This window comes from Camelina sativa, chromosome 17 (genome assembly GCF_030686135.1).
Source record: "Camelina sativa cultivar CO46 ecotype springtype chromosome 17, ASM3068613v1".
In the NCBI taxonomy this organism is placed as follows: Eukaryota; Viridiplantae; Streptophyta; class Magnoliopsida; order Brassicales; family Brassicaceae; genus Camelina; species Camelina sativa.
The window spans coordinates 10771897-10791017 of record NC_141896.1 but is presented as its reverse complement, the minus strand read 5'-3'; the positions used below and the strand labels follow the sequence as shown (position 1 = coordinate 10791017).

The window sequence follows — 19121 nt, the reverse complement described above, 5'->3', positions numbered from 1 at the left end:
AGGTTCTGAATTTATCTAAAAACTCAATCCACTAATAGCCAAAAGAGAAGTTGTTAGAAGAAGAAGAAGAAGAAGAAGAAGAACATGTTGTTGCATTGTTGTGAAGTGGAAACAATAATTCACAAGAGGAAAATCACTTCTAATTACACAATAGGGAGCCGAGCCACAAAGATTTTTTCGTCTAGGCAGGGGATATTAATTAACTCTGTGAATTACACAAGAGTGGTGAATACTACAATGACAGAAATCGAAAGGATCAGCAGCTTCTTTCTCATTTTTGATCTAAGGGCTCCACTACGGTCTTGAAGAGAAGAACGTAAACTTTGTCGATCTGAAAATATATGAATCCTCCAATGGAATGAGTCACGTATGAACCAAAGCTTGTCCCAACAATGCAGTGCCATGCCGGCCCGTAGGCTGAATCGAAGTCCTGAAAATGTGAGACAGATGGAAATGAGTATCATTTCAAATCAGATGGGAGTAAGATTCACTTTAATGGCTAACATCAAAGCTGAACTTAAGAGACAACGAAGAGATAAGAAACATATGAAGGTCAATTTCGAGATAATAGATCCAATATAAAACAGAACAAGCAGCAGAACCTGACTCGTATGTCAATCATAAAAGCTGTGGGTGGTAGCCATTATTAAGAGATTAATTAAAGAACACTGAAAACAGCAAGGTGCACATAGATAAGTGAACACTATATTTATCTTTACACAACTACTACATAAAACCAATATATGAATTAATCAATGCCTCTACCTAGTCGAATATGATAAGTTGAGGGATTCACAAATTCCTAGGAATCAAAAAAGTGCTCCATTTCGCTCCATATGTTAAAAACCAAAAGCTAATCATCAAAAGCCCTCTAAGAAGGAATAATATCCTCACATTGTTAAGTTATAATCATCAAACACTGAGTCATATATACAATATGCAAAAAAATGCATAAATGGACAACTCTATATATGGGGTAGTAATGCCAAACTGGTATATCAGAAGACAACCAAGTTCTTTAAAGAAGGTTGTATAAGGGCAAGGTTCAAATCCTACGGCAAACATGCTTCAGAGTTTATCATTAGGTAGCATCTAAATCTAACAGCACAGATACAGAAGGTAGTAAATGCTAGGCTTCATTAGTCATGGCCTAATTCAAACTCCAGAATTATCTCAATAAGCAACAAGAACATCCAATTTCAAGACTCATCACAAAAACAGTTATACTAAATTGGTCCTTGCAACACAAAACGACCAAGTCAAGTAGATTAAAACCAAGCTACAAATAGAAAAGACAACAACAATGGGAACAAATTCAAATATGGGACCATATATGAAATTCAATACTCTGCAAGTACACAAAAACGAAAATCCAGATTCAAGATTCATCACATAACAACTACACAACATCTTCAAACCAATCAAGAACGAGAAAGACAATATAACCCCACATTTTTACAGAAAGCATGCGACTTTGAGACTTAGCCCTAGAAACCCAAAAGCAGTAATCAATACTAGACTTTGGTGACTCCAATTCAACCCAGATACAGAGAAATCAGAAGAGAGAAAAAGATCTAACCTTTTTGAGGGCAAGAGCGAGTCGTTTGTTATCAGCCTTCCCAGGCGTAGCATTCAAAATCTCACGAGACAAACTAAAGGCTCTGTTTTGTTGAGGCAAAGGCATATCTGAAGCCCTAACTCGAACATTGAACTCATCTTTCTGTTCTTGCTGTTCTTTGGCCTTCTTCTTCTGTATCAAGCTGTTCAAGAACTTGCTTCTTCTCTCTAGCTCTAGCTCAACTCCTTCCATCTCTATCACATCACTCGGCTAAGACCCTCTTCTTCTTCCCTCTTTCTCCCCTCCCCTTCTAATCGGAAAAAAAAAAGCAAGCTAAACCCCTCCTACTTAGTTCGTTAACTGTGTCGGAATGAACACCATCTGTTTGACGAAATGTCTAAATGTGTGGAGGAGACAAAATAGCGTTCTTTTGTGTTAAGCGGAAAGGAGCCGCCCAAAGAAAGACAAAATCCTAAATTTTAATGATTTTTACAAAACTTTTAATTTTGGTTTGGTCATTAAAACATTAATTACTCTTGTCTCCTCATTTTCTCCCATTATTACTCTTTGTTTTTCCCTTACTCCCATGATTAAAAAACATTAATGATTCTTGTACAGTAATAATTACTCAATACATTAATTCGTGTGTAATGTGGAGAACCATCTATACTATTAAAGCTGAAGTACTCACTAGACTCAAATTGGACCATGACTTTGTTTTGGTACGTTTTTCATTAAAAATGATTAGAGAATCACTTAATTTAATTAAATTATCCTATAGTTTTGATTTCACTAAATGACGAAAATACCCCTTGCTCGCCCACTTAATTACCACCGGGTCGGGACGCGGATCCTCTTTAACCCGGTAATAGAAGAAAATAAATCCGCGGATCTGTTTGTACTCCAAGTTTATAATATTCGGATCATGTATGTTGTTTGGTTCAAGAATAATTATTCCCGTCACCAAACAGAAGTATAATTCCTATAAATAAGGAAACTGGTATCCGAGTATTTAATGGCTTCGGTAATATCAAATATTAACTACTACCATACTTAATCCCTATAATTATTACGAATATTAATACTTATCGATTGTATTTTTTTTTTGCTTCCAAAATAATCAATAGATTAAATACGAAATTGTATATATATGTAAACTTATTTGATTTGCTTTTATATTGTGAGATATTTAAGGAAACAACAAATCAACTTAATACAATTAAATAAAAACAAATCATCATTTAGTTTATATTTTTTAATATTTCCTTAACGAAATTATAGTAATTAATTATGAGTAGTATAGATGGAAAGAATTAAAAACGCATAAATTATATATATGTGAAATTGTAAACTAATTTACAGAAATGGTGTACTGTATATCCCACATCGACTAAATATTTTGGAATATGGTTCATAATGACTATAAATATATGACAAAAATGTTTTGAGTACAAATGAGTAGGAAGCTTGATTTATCAGGTATCCAAATTTAACAGTTTAATTTGGTTCTATATTTGAGAATATTTAAACTTTTAAAAAGTAAACATATTATAATATATTTATGTTTTTAAAAAAAGTTTTAGATATTATAAATATTTAAATTTTTATAGAATGTTTAAATTATTATAAATATTTGAACTCCGTCGAAAGTTTAAAATATTATAATATATTTAAAGTCTATAAAATATTTAAGTAATATTAATATTTTTACTCTTAAAAATTTTAAAATATAAGAAAGTTTGAGTTAAACCTTTTAAAACAGGTATTTTTATCAAACTATAAATTAAGCCATGGAAGCGGGGTGTATCTATCCTCTTACAAAACTACTATCTGATATTGCGGAGTGTCTATTCTCTTAGACAACTACTATCTACTATTTCGATGTGTCTGTTTCCGTGAAAAGCTACATTTTACAAACTACTTACTCTATTAGGATTTCTAATTTACTATATAACCCCAAGTATACAAATAAACACTATATAAACAAAGAAAATAAGTCAAAATAAATAACTATATTACAAAAATACAAATTACAAAAAAAAAGTAACTAACAAAATATATAATCCCGTGCTGTAGCACGGGGTATCACCTAGTTTAATGTAAAATATCAAATTTAATTCTTTGGTGACTATTAACTAAAATGATGCTGCTGTCAAAACTAAGGAATGTGTATCATATATTTTGAAGGAATTGACTCATTGAGTTTTAACGAGTCTTTAGATTATTTCAATTTAGGGAACTTGTTGTAAAATCTTTCTAAATCCTATTTTAAAATCATAAATTTTCATTTAAATAACATTAACCTCCCAAAAGTAAAGAACAAAGTTCCATTCAGACTGCACTTTGCTTCCAAATGAATTAAGATGAACACTTAGTGTTTACAAATATATTTTTGGTACATCAACAATGATTTGTGGGATAAAATTTCTTATCATCGACTAATTCTTATGGTTTATAAAGTGTAAACACATTAAGAATTGTCAATATCTGGTACTGGTAGGGCGGTCTAGTAATCAGCACACCTCTAACAAGAAGCTAATCATCATAATCTTTGTAGACCTCATTGCTTTTGAGGTGTGAAATCTACGAACGGGCCGAAAAATAACCAAGAAGGCCCAATAGAGGTGCGTTGATGTAAGTCGTTGGCTCAGTCAGCTGAAAGTAGGGTCTCGAATCAGGAAAATCGTCAGTGACATTAGGACCACCAACGACGGCACCAATCAGCAAGTTAGGGTTAGGATTCGGGCTGAGGAAGTAACGAGAACCGTCTTTACACCCTATACGACCAGGATGGTCCACGACTGAAGGAACGGAGCTGCCGCGATGGTGAATCATCTGTGGAAACTTCGGACCGTATCCAACCATGTACGACATTTTCATCGGATTATCTCCTAGTATGTAGTCCACCTATGTTATAACATACGCAACCAAACAACATTAACACTTAGCTTTATAAACGTCTCAACGGTGAAACAGAGTTATGATGGTTTGTTTAGTTACCTGTCGCTTGGCGGTTTGGCGGAGAAGAGCAGGCGAAGCTGTGAAATCGCCACATTGCACCACCTTTTTGGCGTGACTTAGATAATTAGAATATGTAAGTAACAAAAACGACAATGATGTTACATGTTGCATATTGCTCCCTCCACTCTTCACTAATAGTCCTCCTGTATAGTATGAATACAACATGATCAACAATACCACAAAAGAATATTACTAAAGAAACTATGTATCATATTGAAATTTTTAGTACCTTGTGAGTATTGGACTTGAGGATGGGAGATTCCAGGCAATAAAGAACAGATGAACTCATCAGCGTTTTGCGTAAAACTCTGAAAATAATCTGCTTTTCCCATTAATACCATTTTGGAGATTAAGACATTAATCCCGGCATGTTTGTTATCCCAACCAAACTCGTGAATCGTATCTCCAGCTTTTAGGATAACTTGGTTCTTCACAATGAACTCTCTATACACACGTTTCTTTGAAGCTTTGTGTAGCCATGCCGCTCCCCAAAGCAACTCATCCTACACACACAACTTCATCATCCAACACGTCTATTAAAGAAATATCAAACTGCGGTAAAATCTCTAGTTACCTCGTAACCGTTGAAATCGCAGTAAAAAGGACACACTGCTTGGTAAAGACTATCACTGTACGCTCCTCGGTACTTTTGGGCGAACGCAAACACCTGTGGGTACGTTTTCCATATAATAAGTTTATTTTCGTACATGTCAAAAATACACAAAGTCAAAAGCTTAATTTGTTTCTTTAATTAAGTAATGTGAAATGGTTCTTACGTTTCTAACAAAAATAAAGTAGTTCATACTTCATAGTAGGCCTAATTGTCTAAATCTTATGCATGTGGGTCAAAAATGTACGGAAACATGATTAGAAACCAATAAAGAGAATATTTATCACACAAGCAAAGTATCATAACCAATTTCTAACACTTTTTTTTTTGACAAAATCACGATTTGTGTTCGTATTAAAAGAAACGATAAAGTAAAAAGTACCCTTGCTGCTCGGTCCAGGAGCATCTTGGAGTATGCTGGATCGCGTTTCTCAAACACGATCGACGCGGCTGCTAGTGCGGCTGCGGTTTCTCCAGCGACTTCCGAACCAGGATGGTCTTTATCGATTTTATAAACCGTTCGAAGCGTGTCCATGTCCTCGGGACGTTCCCAGCAATTATGATCGGAGTAAGCGTCTCCGACTTGAACAAAGACGACTCCGGGAATCTGAGTCGCTTTCATGAGATAATCCGTTCCCCATTTGATAGCTTTCACGGCGTTTTCAAGCTCCGGTCCCATCGTTTTACCGAAATCTATGACGCTCCACGACATCATCGTCGTCGTGAACGCCATTGGAAACCCGAACTTCACGTTATCTCCGGCGTCGTAGTATCCTCCCGTTAAATCCACTCCGGCGGAGGAACCGTCGCGCAAGGCGGAGTCGCGGCGCCATTTGAGACGTTGATCTGGCGGGAGTTTTCCGGAGCGTTGACCCTCGAAGAAGAGGATGCTTTTGCGGAGAGCGTCACGGTAGTTATGTCCAGCGTAGACCTCCGGTGAAATAAGGAGAAGCACGGCGAGCATTAGCATAATCGCCGGAGTCATAAATGAGTTTCCCGCCATTATATGTTTCTCACTTTGGTTCTGTTTTTTTTGTTTTGTTTTTACTTTTTAGTATTGACGAATGAGGAGGAGCGTGGTGGGCTAATATTTTATACTCTAAGCAAAAAAGACAAGAACCAATGAAACGTCGCCACGTGTATTTGGATCAAGTTCCATGTTGGGTAATTACGCTTGATTGACGTGAGATTTTTGATTTTAGTATTCCAAGAATATAGGCTTTTTAGGATTTACGCATATACGACCGTATCCATGAGGATTAACCAATACTTACTTTTTATATTCGATCATACTTACTATATATCGTCTCGGCGTTTTATAGCAAGTTAGCAACTCTCAAAAGATTTTTGTGATAATTAACAATTAAAGTTCCTATTCATGTATTTACTAGTTAGAGACCAATGTGCGTAATTTGACTACGTTAACTGAATAACATCAGAATATTAATTCGAACTCCAAATGGGATTTTGTCCTTTTATCTAATGATGTGAACATTCAAATTAGTTTTGAATGGACTCTATAACGTAATGGTCAAACACTAGTCTAATATTCTAAATAGATATTAATTTATAGTTAAAAATTGCATTAGTCTAAACAATTTTCAGATAGTTCAGACATCGTTTCACATATCTTTATGAGTTTGAATCTGGATTAGGCATCACCCCTGGAAACTGAAACGAAGCAGTTCAACGGCGATAGTTTTTAAGTATCAATAAGCAAATACGGTGGGAAAAAGTGGAATTTTATAAACTTAGGATATACGATATGAAACGTTGACAATTTGATATACATACAATCATGCATGATAAACCATATGATACGATTTGTGGGAGATATACGAGGTTGACTTATAAAGCGAGGGATGTTGCAATTTGCACAAAGCTGACGGCTAACGCATCTAATCTTCCTTGCTCAATGCGCCAAACAATTTTTTGGGATACCGTACCCTTTTTAAAAAAATAGAAGAGTAAAGCCAAGATTACTGAGAAACAAACAAATAACTCTATATTGAATATCCTTTAAAAAAAAAAAAAACAAATATATTGAAACTGTTCAGCTTTCGACGCTACTTGGATACGACCAATATCATATAAACCACACACACACCTTGTAATTGTTCTTTGTCTTAATCAATCCATGATCTATACCTCTTGTGATTTTATGAATCATTCATTAGTCAGTTTAAGCCGACGATTTATAACACTTCTTTGAACCAGTTGCATTCATTTTAAGAAAAAAAAAATTACATTCTATTCAGAAAAAAAAATGTATGATCTACTTTTAGCTTATTGATAAAAAAAAAGCAATAAAATGAGTCAACTAGCATATAGATAAACTACCAACGACTGATATTCTTTATGCCATGATATGAATGAGAGCTCTTAAATTTGATTTGCATTACCTCACATACTCACTTAGTGGACTATATGATAAAGAGTTTGCATTACTATTTCACCAAATATATTATATACATTATTAGATTATGACCCGCGGTATACCGCGGAACAAGTTCTTACCAAATTTTTTTTGTTAATGTACTAATTTTGCTAATGTACTATTTTGTTAATTTTAGTGATTTAGTATATAATATGCAATATACCACACAACAATTTTTGTTTAATACAATCTTAATTAAATCAAATTGATTCGACATATTTTATATTAGTGTTGTTAAAATAGTAAAATAAGGATTTAACCCATATTGAAGTATCATATGAGTTATATTTTATTTTTTAGTATTATCAATTAAATCATATCATGTCATATAACCCGTCATGTAATATAACTCGTTTGTGTTATTTTGTACTTTAATATGTTTAAATATTCATAATTTTAAACTTTTTTATTAAGTTTAGATATATCAGTTATAAATTATAAACTTTTTAAAATTTTATAATTTACTATATATGCATATTAGACCCACACTATTTATATTAACTGAGTAATACATGTTCGATTTAAAAATTCAAATCACAATATATGCAGAAAAGTATTCTTTTTATTAACTTTATGTATTATATGATGATTTACATTTAAAATTTAAAATTAAAAAGAGATGATAGGAGAATTTTTTTTTAATCAGGAATAAATCTTCTAAATATCTATATTTAAATGTAGAACATTATATATATGGATATTAAAAAATAATAATTATCTATATTTACATTTTTGAAGTACATTTTGGTTTATGCCCTTTAAGTTTTATTTATTTAATTTTTTTACAACATTAACCCCTAAAACAATTCCATAAATAATATTGAAGAGAAACTCAAATACTAAACTTTCTTAAATTGACCAACATTTGTTACATTTATTGCCATAAAATCTTAACAACATCTATATATTCTGATTTTTCCAAAAACAACTCTACCCATTAAAATTTTAATCCATTAAATCTCCAAAACTATTTTTATGCAGGCTAGAATCTCTCAAATTTAAATGATATACATTACAACAGATTTTCTATAACAAAATTTTACAATATCCATAATTATATTAACATAAATAAATTTCCTAAACCAAAAATCCAGTTATAAAATGTCACATTAAATATGTTGAAAACCCCCCATATAATTTGGTTTATTTTTTTTTTTTTGAGGAATTACCAAATTTTTTTTTATTAATTATCATAAACTATATATATTGACATGGAAAAATTATAAACTATAAAAATATGTTAATTTGGTAAAACAATTAACATAATTAAACTTGATAAATAACTTATTTTGATTATTTTTTTTACGCAAAAACTTATTTTGATTTTGGTGAGACGGGTTGGCATTAATCCCATATAGGGAGGTAAGTGGAATTGTTTTTTTAAACACTTTTAAATGTGTAACAGGAGATAAATGTATTACTAAACTATACATATACCAAACAAGTTAAAACCTTGAGACATTACAAAAATTCTATACTTTGAATATTTATATCAAATAGCTGTAAAATTTTATATTTTTAAAATTAATTAAATAATAATAAAATAACAAATAAATACAATATAAATTTTAAATTTTAAAATTAAAAATATTGACCGCGGGTTAAATCTTAATGTTTAGTTATAAGGATAGTAGAAAGAGTTAACTAGGGGGTGTTATTGGAGAGGTAATTTATAAATCTATATGGAATTGTAAATTCTAGAAATCAAAATACATGGATTTTGAAATAACATGTTTTATCCTTGGATTTGAATCCTTCTATTTTACACTTTCAAATCCATTCAAATCCATTTAAAACATAATGTGGATTTTGAAATCCAAAAATAAATCATTGAATGAATAACATGGGATTTTAACAAGTATTTGTAAATCATGGAACCAGTAACACATCATTTTGATAAGTATTTTAAATTCAATGATTGAATAACACATGATTTTTGTCTGGATTTCCAAATCCATTAAAATCATAGAACCAATAACCCCTTATAAACTTGTTTGTATAAGAATATATGCATTTAATTTAATGGTAAATATTTCTAAAAACATATGTTTGAGAAAAAATCAAATTACTAGTATAGATTCCGGACCAGATCGGCCCAAGGATGGTTTACTCGGCCCATTAGAAGGATGGTTTACAATTCAACATTTTCCCCCAACCCATCAAACTTGTTGGTTGTTTGGATTATAATCCGAATCTATATGCTTTTTCAGTATAAATATAAACCTGAGGTCACAAATACCAAAACCATCCGTAACCCAAAAAGAGTCACTTCCGTGTCACAAAAAACCAACACACATAGAACAGAAGAAACCATGAAACCTTCTCTTCATCAACCACTTCTCTTCTTCTTCTTCTTAGCCACCTTCCTCCCATTAATCCTGACCGTCCGTTCCCAATCAGACGACTCAGATTTCATCCGCACTAGCTGCAACACCACATTATACCCTGACGTATGCTTCTCCTCTCTTTCAACCTTCTCTAGCTCCGTCCACAACGACCCGGCTCTCTTGGCTCGAGCCGCAATCTCCGTTACTCTCATCAAGTCCATCGACTTAGCCTCATACCTCGCAAACATCACCACTCCCCAGCCAGAGAGCCAAGACGATGGTGCCCACCACCCAACCGCAGCCGCCGTTTTTCATGACTGCTTCGACAACCTTAAAGACGCGGTCGACGAAATGAAAGGCTCGATGAAACAGATGAGGGAGCTGGTCTCGACTGGCTCCCTTGAGTCGTTCAGGTTCCAAATGAGTAACGTGCAGACGTGGCTCAGTGCGGCTTTAACTGACGAGGAGACTTGTACGGACGGGTTTAAAGACATTCACGATGAGCCGAGGAAGGATGAAGTATGCGCACGGGTCGATGACGTCAAGAAGATGACTAGTAATGCTTTGGCTCTAGTTAATCGATGTGTTGATAAGGCAATACATTGATCATTAAATCAAATATTTATCAAAGATTCTTCTTCTAATATTTTTTTTTACTTGAAAAAGAAACTATTGTCTTTTTATTTTGTTTTTGGTTCTCACGCGTGCATGATAGAGATGTAATAAGATAAGCATATTTGTCAATGGCTGTAATGTAATAGTGATATAATGTAGTTGTTAACGCTTTTTGTTTGTCGAAATTACGAAAAGAATCAAGTGTGTGTGGAAATAATTGGTAGTCTATTCTTTCTTATGTTTTATTTGTCCTTTTACTATTAATCGTTTTAGAAGGTTTCAAAACATTAGAAAATCATTATGAAGGTACAAATTGTATGAGCTGCTTTTAGCTTTTTGATCGAGAAAAAACAAGAAATAAGTTGACTTTATCTGAATTTTAAATTTAGTGGTAGACAAAATAAGTTTGTTGTCGTTGCGTAGTTTAAGTGGTGATAAAATTAAAACCAAAAAAAATAATAGAATCTTGGCAAATGATTTTAAATAATGCAAGAAAGTGAAATTATAAACGTCTTAAAGCAAAATACAATGGATTGGTTTAGAACGAAAATTACTAATTACAACCTAAATGACACGCTTATTCTAAAGTGATGAATAAAGCACATGATTGAAAACTAATGACGGCTAATGGTGGTGCATAAAAAAAGTATATAATGGCTAATGTATGCATGCGCTGTAACTCCACCACTATTACATAGACGTATTTATCTGTTAATGCGCAACAATCTATAGAGCTAATTCAATGGGTTGTTGCAACATGTATAATTAAGCGGATACACATGCATTCACTTATCTTTTGGTAACCATTTTTGTATATATATTGTGCGTATGTCGGTATGAGTATATACGTGTGTGTGTCACTACTGTTCTTTAAGTGTGGGAATATAAATTATATCTATAGTGTTTGGTTCACCAAACGTAGATTCGTATACATGTGATGTATATATATGATACACCAACCGTAAATGTTTATAATTATGAGAAAATCTTCGCTTAAATGATGAGAGATTCAAAGTCAAAACCGATTACTAATATATATGGGAATCAATTTATGGTAGGATGCGTGAAGAAATATAATGTTTGATTTGTAATTTACAAAAAAAAAATGATGGGAAAATTTATAATTGGTTTGGAAGTATATGTTGGAGAAATATATATGATCCCGTGACCCCTTTGAAATTGACCACTAACCCATCTGTTTGTCATAAGTCATAACACACAACGGACATAATAGAAACTCATATCTGTCTCACATGCCTTCTCACGCCTTATCCTTTTCTAATTTATAAGATAATGATTAACCTATTATACAATCACCTAAGTTATGTCTATTGTAAAGGTATTCATATCTAACTAAGTCACTGAATATGTTTCGTTTGGTACAATATCAATATGCCATCAAAAATTGCTTTCAAAAACATAAATTAATTATAAGAATATTATTTACCAAAAAAAAACAAAAACAAAACGCTGATCAAGACCTTTTGTGCATAACTTTTCGTAGTACGAGACTTCTCTAGATTTACAGAATATGATAAGTTTTGAATGGTTTTAAAAGGTCAAAGTGTATTCGTAATATTTTACAAGGATGTGAAAAAAAAAGACGAAAAAAATGAGAAAACCTCAAAAAGCAAATAGGTAATCAGAAATGGGGAAGAGAGGAGGATTCACGAGACGCAAAGAAACAAGAGTCCTTTTTTGTTTTCTTGTCACAATCCCAAGGGTCCATCTCTGTTGTATCTACCTGTTATTGCTTATTTTTAGACACGTATTCATTTTCTGATGAAAATGTTTTTTCCTTACTAAGTTGGGGAACTCATAAACACATTCGCCAGCCATAATGTCGTATCCATTAATTCATGATGTTAGTTTCAAAAATAATGTTTAGATTTCAGTGTGTTTCACTGTTGCGTGTAAAAAGTACTACTCATATTCGTAAACAAATCTCTGTCAAAAGTACTACTCATTTGTCATTATAAACAATTTAGATTTGTTCACTTTTTAGTTTCTTATCATTTTTTTGGCCAAACTTTTGTTTCTTATCTTTCTTTATCTTTCAAAATTGTTTCTTTTAAATATGAATTCTAAAGGGCTTTCAGAGCCCAAATCGTAAACCTAGTCCAAGTAACCATCAGTGATTCTTCTTCTTTTCGTTTTGTTTATTTGTTTCTTATGGGATAGGCCTGGGCACTAATACCTGTTACCCATACTCGACCCGTTACTCGGCTCGTACCTGTCCCGAAAAAAGGTACCCGCAGCTTTAGGGTCGAGTAAAGGGTATTATAATTATATTACCCGTGAGTAAGGGACGAGTATAGGGTATTAGTTTAGTTTTCAATACCCGTCCCGTTACTCGGCCCTTTACCCGTTTTGCTACCCGACCCGTAAATACCCGTTAATATTTTGTATTATTATTATTATTATTTATTATTAATTTATAGAGTTAGAGTTAAAACCTAAGTTCAACTTAGCCTAACTGAATTAATATATTATTTTTATTTTCAAAATTCGTAATTTTATAACTTTTGGAACTATATACTGCATAAATTTATGAATTTTTCATTTTTTGGATTTCAAAAGATAAAATTATTATTGCGATTATTAACATTTTTTATCGGGTACTCGTTTTCCGGGTAATAATAAAGGGTCGGGACGAGTAAAGGGTCAACTATTTTTTACCGGGTACCCGTTATTTAAGGGTCGAGTATGAGTAAATTTTTTCTGTTACCCGTTAGGGTCGGGACGAGTAAAGGGTCGGAGAAAATTCAAGGGTACCCGTCCCGTGCCCAGCCCTATTATGGGACATGTAGACAACGGAAACTCGAAAAATCATCTGCAGTAATATCATTTACATACATAGTCACATATCCCTAAAATACATAGTATATTTACATACATAGTCACATAGTCAGATAAATTGAATCATAGAAAGATAAGAAGTGAATTACAATGATCAGTAACAAAATAATATGGTAATTTAGATATCAAGAGATTTTATTTGATAAATAATTTAAGTCAATCGATCAATAATCAAGTCAAAATCTTTTAATTAGATATCAATCGATAATCAATTCAACCTGTACATGATGATTATACAAATAATAAATAACTTAAACCTATTTAAATTATTAGTGTCTTAATTTTATAACCAATTAATGATCCATATATTTATTATATAGTACTAAAAAAATGTTTTCTGATAGATTTTTTAAGTATTATATTTTATAACCAAATTTTAATAATATATTTATAATATAAAATTTTCCGTTTTTAGAATCTATATTACAAAAAAAAAATAGATATGATTATGTATAAAATAAACCGTGTGAGTGAGTGAGTTTTCATATCAAAAAGAAAATTCAGTATGCAACTTTGATACTTTATTTCGAAAGTATTAACAGATTTGTTGAATACAAAATCACAACGTTGAAGGATTTTAACTTAGAGAATTTATTAATTAATCTACTTTAGGATCTCATCACCACAACTAGAGCATGCATAAACACACCACAGCTATCACGAAAATATCAAATACAACAAAACGACTTGTTTTGACAAAATCAATTCAAGCAATGCGGAGGAATCATCTTGCCGGTAGCAGAACCTTTAATGTTTTCACACAACGTGATTGCAGGACCGTCGACTCCTTTGTGTTTTAAATTAATGTCACTTGAGTGAACATTTTTGCAAGGAAAACTTTTGCTACATTGAAATTTCACAGCCACTTTGTTCCTTGATGTTCCCCAAATATTTTTTAGTGTCACGCTTTGGATCTGAATGTGAGAATCTCCCTGCAAAAATGATAATTTAACATGTAAATTAAACTCGACTAAGATTTTTAAAACAAAGAAGTTTGATTTTTTTTTTTTTTTTTTTTTTTGCGTAGTAATTAAGTTACCAATTTCTGGCAGGATGTATAAGGACAATACTTCTGGTCAATGTTGATAGGAGTTCCAACATCAATCATCTGTAAATTCTCATAAACTAAATTGGAAATTACAATCGTGGAAGCCGAAGATTCCCATGTCTTGATCCGAATACCGTCGGACGTACCAGTAAATATTGTATCCCTAACCGTTAAGCCGTTGACGTTCTTCTCATTTCTATCTTTTCCCAAACTTCCAACACTTATCCCATGTCCTGGACCGCATGTGACATTGTAGATATCAAAATTGGTGTTTCCAGAGAGCATTGCTATACAATCATCTCCAGTGCTGATGTGAGTGTTTGAGATTTGTATGTTGCTTGATAAAGCTATTTTGATGCCGTCAGTGTTGGGACTATCGCCGGGAGCTGTTATGTGTACTCCTGTGATGTTAAAATGATCAACAGAGAAGAAATTAAAGTGCCCTGCTTTGCTGTTGAGTGATGTTATCCCTTCCATCCTTGATTTATTTACGAAATCAAATCCCATATTCTGTAATGTATACAAACACTGTGAAAAATATGATTTAAAAATAAATGTTATAGAAAAAGTTTAAGAAATGGGTACGTACTATAGCAAGTTTAGGACAATTCATATTCTTTTGGCAGTCATTTAGTAACCAAGACTCTTTTCCTTGACCATCGATGGTGCCACTGCCGGTAACTGTGAGATAGTCGATGTAGCGAAAATTGATCCACGTGTCTTTTTTAATGTCATTGTTGTTCGGAGGAGCCAACAAAGTTCCATCAATGACAAATGAAATGTTACTAGTGCACGGTCCTACAAATGATACACCACCAAGATAGAATCTTCCATTTGGTATGTACATTTTGCTCGGTCCATCCCATGTGCATGCATTCTTCCATGTATTTGTGAACGCCTATATGATATACATTACCAAATAAGGTAGACTATTTTATTAGACAAAAAACTCTTTAGTAATATATAAGATTCAAAAAACTTGTAGTCACAAACAAAAAAAATATGCTCTTCACCTTACCAAAAAAAAATAATATATATATGCTCTTCAATTAAATTAAAAAAAAAAACTAATTATAATTCCATCATACTAAATAGGATGGAGGTACGAAGTTAAATTAAATCGATCTGAAATCCAATATATAAAAAAGTCAAGCCTATTCTATGAATCGCCAAGCAGATCTGCTGGCAAAGGAGGCTCTCCTTATCTGTAAACAACCCTAAGTTTTATTCCAATTGAATGGTCATTTTCGTTCAAAAACAAAAAAAACTAGAGAAAAATTATTTTGTAACAAAAAAAAAACAGAAAATATTAATACCTTGGTGTTATCCGTTTTACCGTTACCTTTAGCACCATATCTTCGAACGTCGAATACTTTTGGCACAGTGGTTGGGCGACTTGTTGTGCCGATGATGAAAAAAAGAGCCAAACTAGAAACCTTAAACACAAAATCAATGTAAGCCATCTTCTTCTTTTTTAATACCTTCTATTCCCTCTCTTGTTTTGGATTGTTTAAAGTTTTGAAAGAAGACAAAAAGATGCTTAATTTTTTTAAGGAGGGTGTATTCAACTTGACATTTTAAGTGATTTGTGTGAAATTTACCAATTCTATGTTATTCAATCATGGATTTTAAAAAGTGTATTAAAATTTACTGTTATTAAACTGATGATTTAAAAATCTACTTTAAAATCCATTAAAATCTCTTGTTATTGAACTGATGATTTAACAATCTACTTTATAATCTACTGTTATTCAAAACTATTTTGTGGATTAGGATTTTAATAACTTTTAGGATTCTGAAGGATTTGTTTAGTTAAAAATATAGAAATACAAATCTCATGGTTTTAGGTGGGATTTGAAAGAATTTTACAGAAAATCATATGAACTTCCCTCAAATCTATCAAAATTCTAAATTTTCTAAATCCCATCAAATTCTCCAAAATCATGGTTTGAATACACCCCCCTAAATGATTTCGGAAGCAATATGATTACAGGTGTTGGTGTACTTATACAAAAATACTAGGGGGGGGTGTATTCAAACCATGATTTTGGAGAATTTGATGGGATTTAGGAAATTTAGAATTTTGATAGATTTTAGGTAAGTTCATATGATTTTCTGTAAAATTCTTTCAAATCCCACCTAAAACCATGGGATTTGGATTTCTGTATTTTTAACTAAACAAATCCTCTGGAATCCTCCAAAATCCTAAAAATTATTAAAATCCTAATCCACAAAACTGTTTTGAATAACAGTGGATTTTAAAGTAGATTTTTAAATCATCAGTTCAATAACAAGAGATTTTAATGGATTTTAAAGTAGACTTTTAAATCATCAGTTCAATAACGGTAGATTTTAATAGACTTTTTAAAATCCATGATTGAATAACATAGAATTTGTAAATTTCACATAAATCACTTAAAATGTCAAGTTGAATACACCCTCCTAGATTAAGACCCGTACTAGAGCACAGGTTGAAATTTATTTTATTTATATTGTAATTTTTATATAAAATATAATTTATGTGATTGTTTTTAAAAGTTTTTTGGATAAAATATTATACAATAAAATTATATGCTAAATATGATGACTTGAAAAAACACTTATTTTGTAAGTTTTATATTATTAATGATTCTAGATAAGTATAAATCTTTTGTAACCATAAAATTTTTGTAACCAACTAATGAATCAAATAATAACTATAAATTTATAATCTATAATTATTATATTATCTACCAAAAAAGTTGTTTACTTTTATAATATTAAATATGGGATAATTTTGACGTCGATCTTGGGATCGAATGTGAGTAAATTACGAAAGAGATATTGAATAATCTTTTCAATATATTTTAATTTTAAAAAAAATAGAAAATGTAGGAAGATAAGCGGGAAGCCTGTTTGATGATGGATAAATGTGGGAAGGCTCGCTCTGATTACTTTCAGCCGTTTTTCGCGTTGAGGAGAGATGGCGAAGAACTGATGGAGAGGGAGACCGAAGTCTTCCTCCATGCGAAGCCAAAGGACAACACTAACACGCTGTTTGAAAAGTTCATGACAAGGGGACCTTGCAAAGAAGCCTTTATGGCTTGGAATGACTTCTCCAAAGAATGTAGGAAGACCAAGAGGTCTGAGAGAAGTAGTTGGATTCCTACACCTGCCTTTAAAACCCTGGTCAAGTGTATGAAGGCTGATCGCTCTAATTACTATCACCCGTTTCTCGCGGTATTCAAAACTGCTGAAGAACATGTTAAAAAGGTGTTACGAATCGAGTACTGATTAACCCAAAACTCTTGTTCAATCTCTCTAATACTCACGCGGAAATATTCGATAAGATTGAAAGAAACGAAACAAAGGAAAGAATCACGAACACGAGACACAAGAATTGTTAACCCAGTTCGACGAGATCGGTGTGATCAAGTCTACGTATGGGGCCGAATCAATCCGGAAAATCCACTAGAAATGAGAAGTATCTAGCTCAATCTGAGCTTACAACAATGGCGGATTCACTCTTCGTCTCTCTCTCACGATACAAAGAACAAAGAGCAAAAGAAAGAATGAAGAAGATAAGAATGAGAAAGGAATCGTTTTTGTTATAACAGCAAAGCCTCCACTGCAGTTAGAGTCTTTGACGTTCTCTTCTTCTTTTCGGTTTATTCAGCAATCCCAAACCGGAGTTAACTGCCTGCTTCAATTACTCATAAACCAATCAAATCAACTGAACCACTGAAATTGAATCAGAACCAATAATCACAACACTCCACCTTGATTCTATTTCACCCTTCCTATCATGGATCTGCACTAACATGGATTTAACTTTTGGCTGTGACGAACTCCTCGCCTTATTTGAGCAACTTTAGAAACTTCAAGCTTCTTCACCGGAATGCCTTTAGTAAGCATATCTGCAGGATTTACAGAAGTGTCGATCTTGAGCACTTCCACATTCCCTTCTTCTACCACATCCCTGATAAAATTGAACTTGACTGCTATGTGCTTAGTCCTACCGTGAAACGTATTGTTCCTGGACAAGCAGATAGTAGACTGAGAATCGCACCACACATAAACCTTGTCCTGCTTAAAACCCATATCATTCACCAGACCTTGAATCCACAAAGCCTCCTTTACTGCTTCAGTTAAGGTTATATACTCCGCTTCAGTTGAAGACATTGTGAAGATACTCTGGAGACACGATCTCCAACTCACTGTATTTCCTCCCACAATAAAAACATAACCCGACGTCGACCTTCTTCTATCAAGATCTCCAGCATAATCAGAGTCACTATAACCCTGAACTCCAAACTCCTTTGCCTTAGTATACACTAACGTCAGATCCTTAGTACCCTTAAGATATTTCAGCAACCACTTGACCGCAATCCAATGACCCTTTCCTGGTCTACTCATAAAACGACTCAGCAAACCTACTGCCTGAGCTACATCGAACCTAGTTCCCACCATTGCATACATGATGCTACCAATAGCACTATAATAAGGAATATTACTTGTATCAATGCACTCGTCATTACTCTGCACAGACGACAGCTTGAAATGAGCAGCCAGAGGAACATCAACTGCGTCAGCTTCGAACATGTTGAACCTCCGAAGCACCTTCTCCACATAATTCGTCTGAGAAAACTTCAAAAAACCTCTTTCCC

The 19121-nt window shown here is 32.9% G+C and overlaps 5 protein-coding genes across 5 annotated transcripts; 2 read left to right on the top strand and 3 right to left on the bottom strand.

The window, feature by feature from the left end:
• Positions 1-75: 75 nt before the first annotated feature.
• On the bottom strand, positions 76-2049 carry LOC104756688 (dynein light chain 1, cytoplasmic). The gene is made up of 2 exons (XM_010479311.3): positions 1580-2049; positions 76-430 (listed from the first exon to the last, which is right to left on the bottom strand). The coding sequence occupies exons 1-2, from the start codon at positions 1808-1810 to the stop codon at positions 272-274; spliced, it is 390 nt and encodes a 129-aa protein (XP_010477613.1). The 5' UTR covers positions 1811-2049; the 3' UTR covers positions 76-271.
• Positions 2050-3839: 1790 nt separating this feature from the next.
• LOC104756687 (endoglucanase 4) lies at positions 3840-6251 on the bottom strand. Its single transcript, XM_010479310.3, has 5 exons — positions 5572-6251; positions 5154-5246; positions 4809-5082; positions 4559-4722; positions 3840-4465 (listed from the first exon to the last, which is right to left on the bottom strand). Exons 1-5 carry the CDS (start codon positions 6190-6192, stop codon positions 4142-4144), a joined length of 1476 nt encoding a protein of 491 aa, XP_010477612.1. The 5' UTR covers positions 6193-6251; the 3' UTR covers positions 3840-4141.
• A 3371-nt stretch (positions 6252-9622) lies between these two features.
• LOC104756686 (21 kDa protein) lies at positions 9623-10753 on the top strand. The gene has a single exon (XM_010479308.3). It carries the CDS (start codon positions 9753-9755, stop codon positions 10557-10559), a length of 807 nt encoding a protein of 268 aa, XP_010477610.2. The 5' UTR covers positions 9623-9752; the 3' UTR covers positions 10560-10753.
• Positions 10754-13883: 3130 nt separating this feature from the next.
• On the bottom strand, positions 13884-16057 carry LOC104759377 (exopolygalacturonase-like). Its single transcript, XM_087497071.1, has 4 exons — positions 15792-16057; positions 15065-15373; positions 14467-14985; positions 13884-14359 (listed from the first exon to the last, which is right to left on the bottom strand). Exons 1-4 carry the CDS (start codon positions 15936-15938, stop codon positions 14129-14131), a joined length of 1206 nt encoding a protein of 401 aa, XP_087353197.1. The 5' UTR covers positions 15939-16057; the 3' UTR covers positions 13884-14128.
• A 1319-nt stretch (positions 16058-17376) lies between these two features.
• Positions 17377-17748, top strand: LOC147923475 (uncharacterized). Its single transcript, XM_087496461.1, has one exon. It carries the CDS (start codon positions 17377-17379, stop codon positions 17746-17748), a length of 372 nt encoding a protein of 123 aa, XP_087352587.1.
• Positions 17749-19121: the final 1373 nt, after the last annotated feature.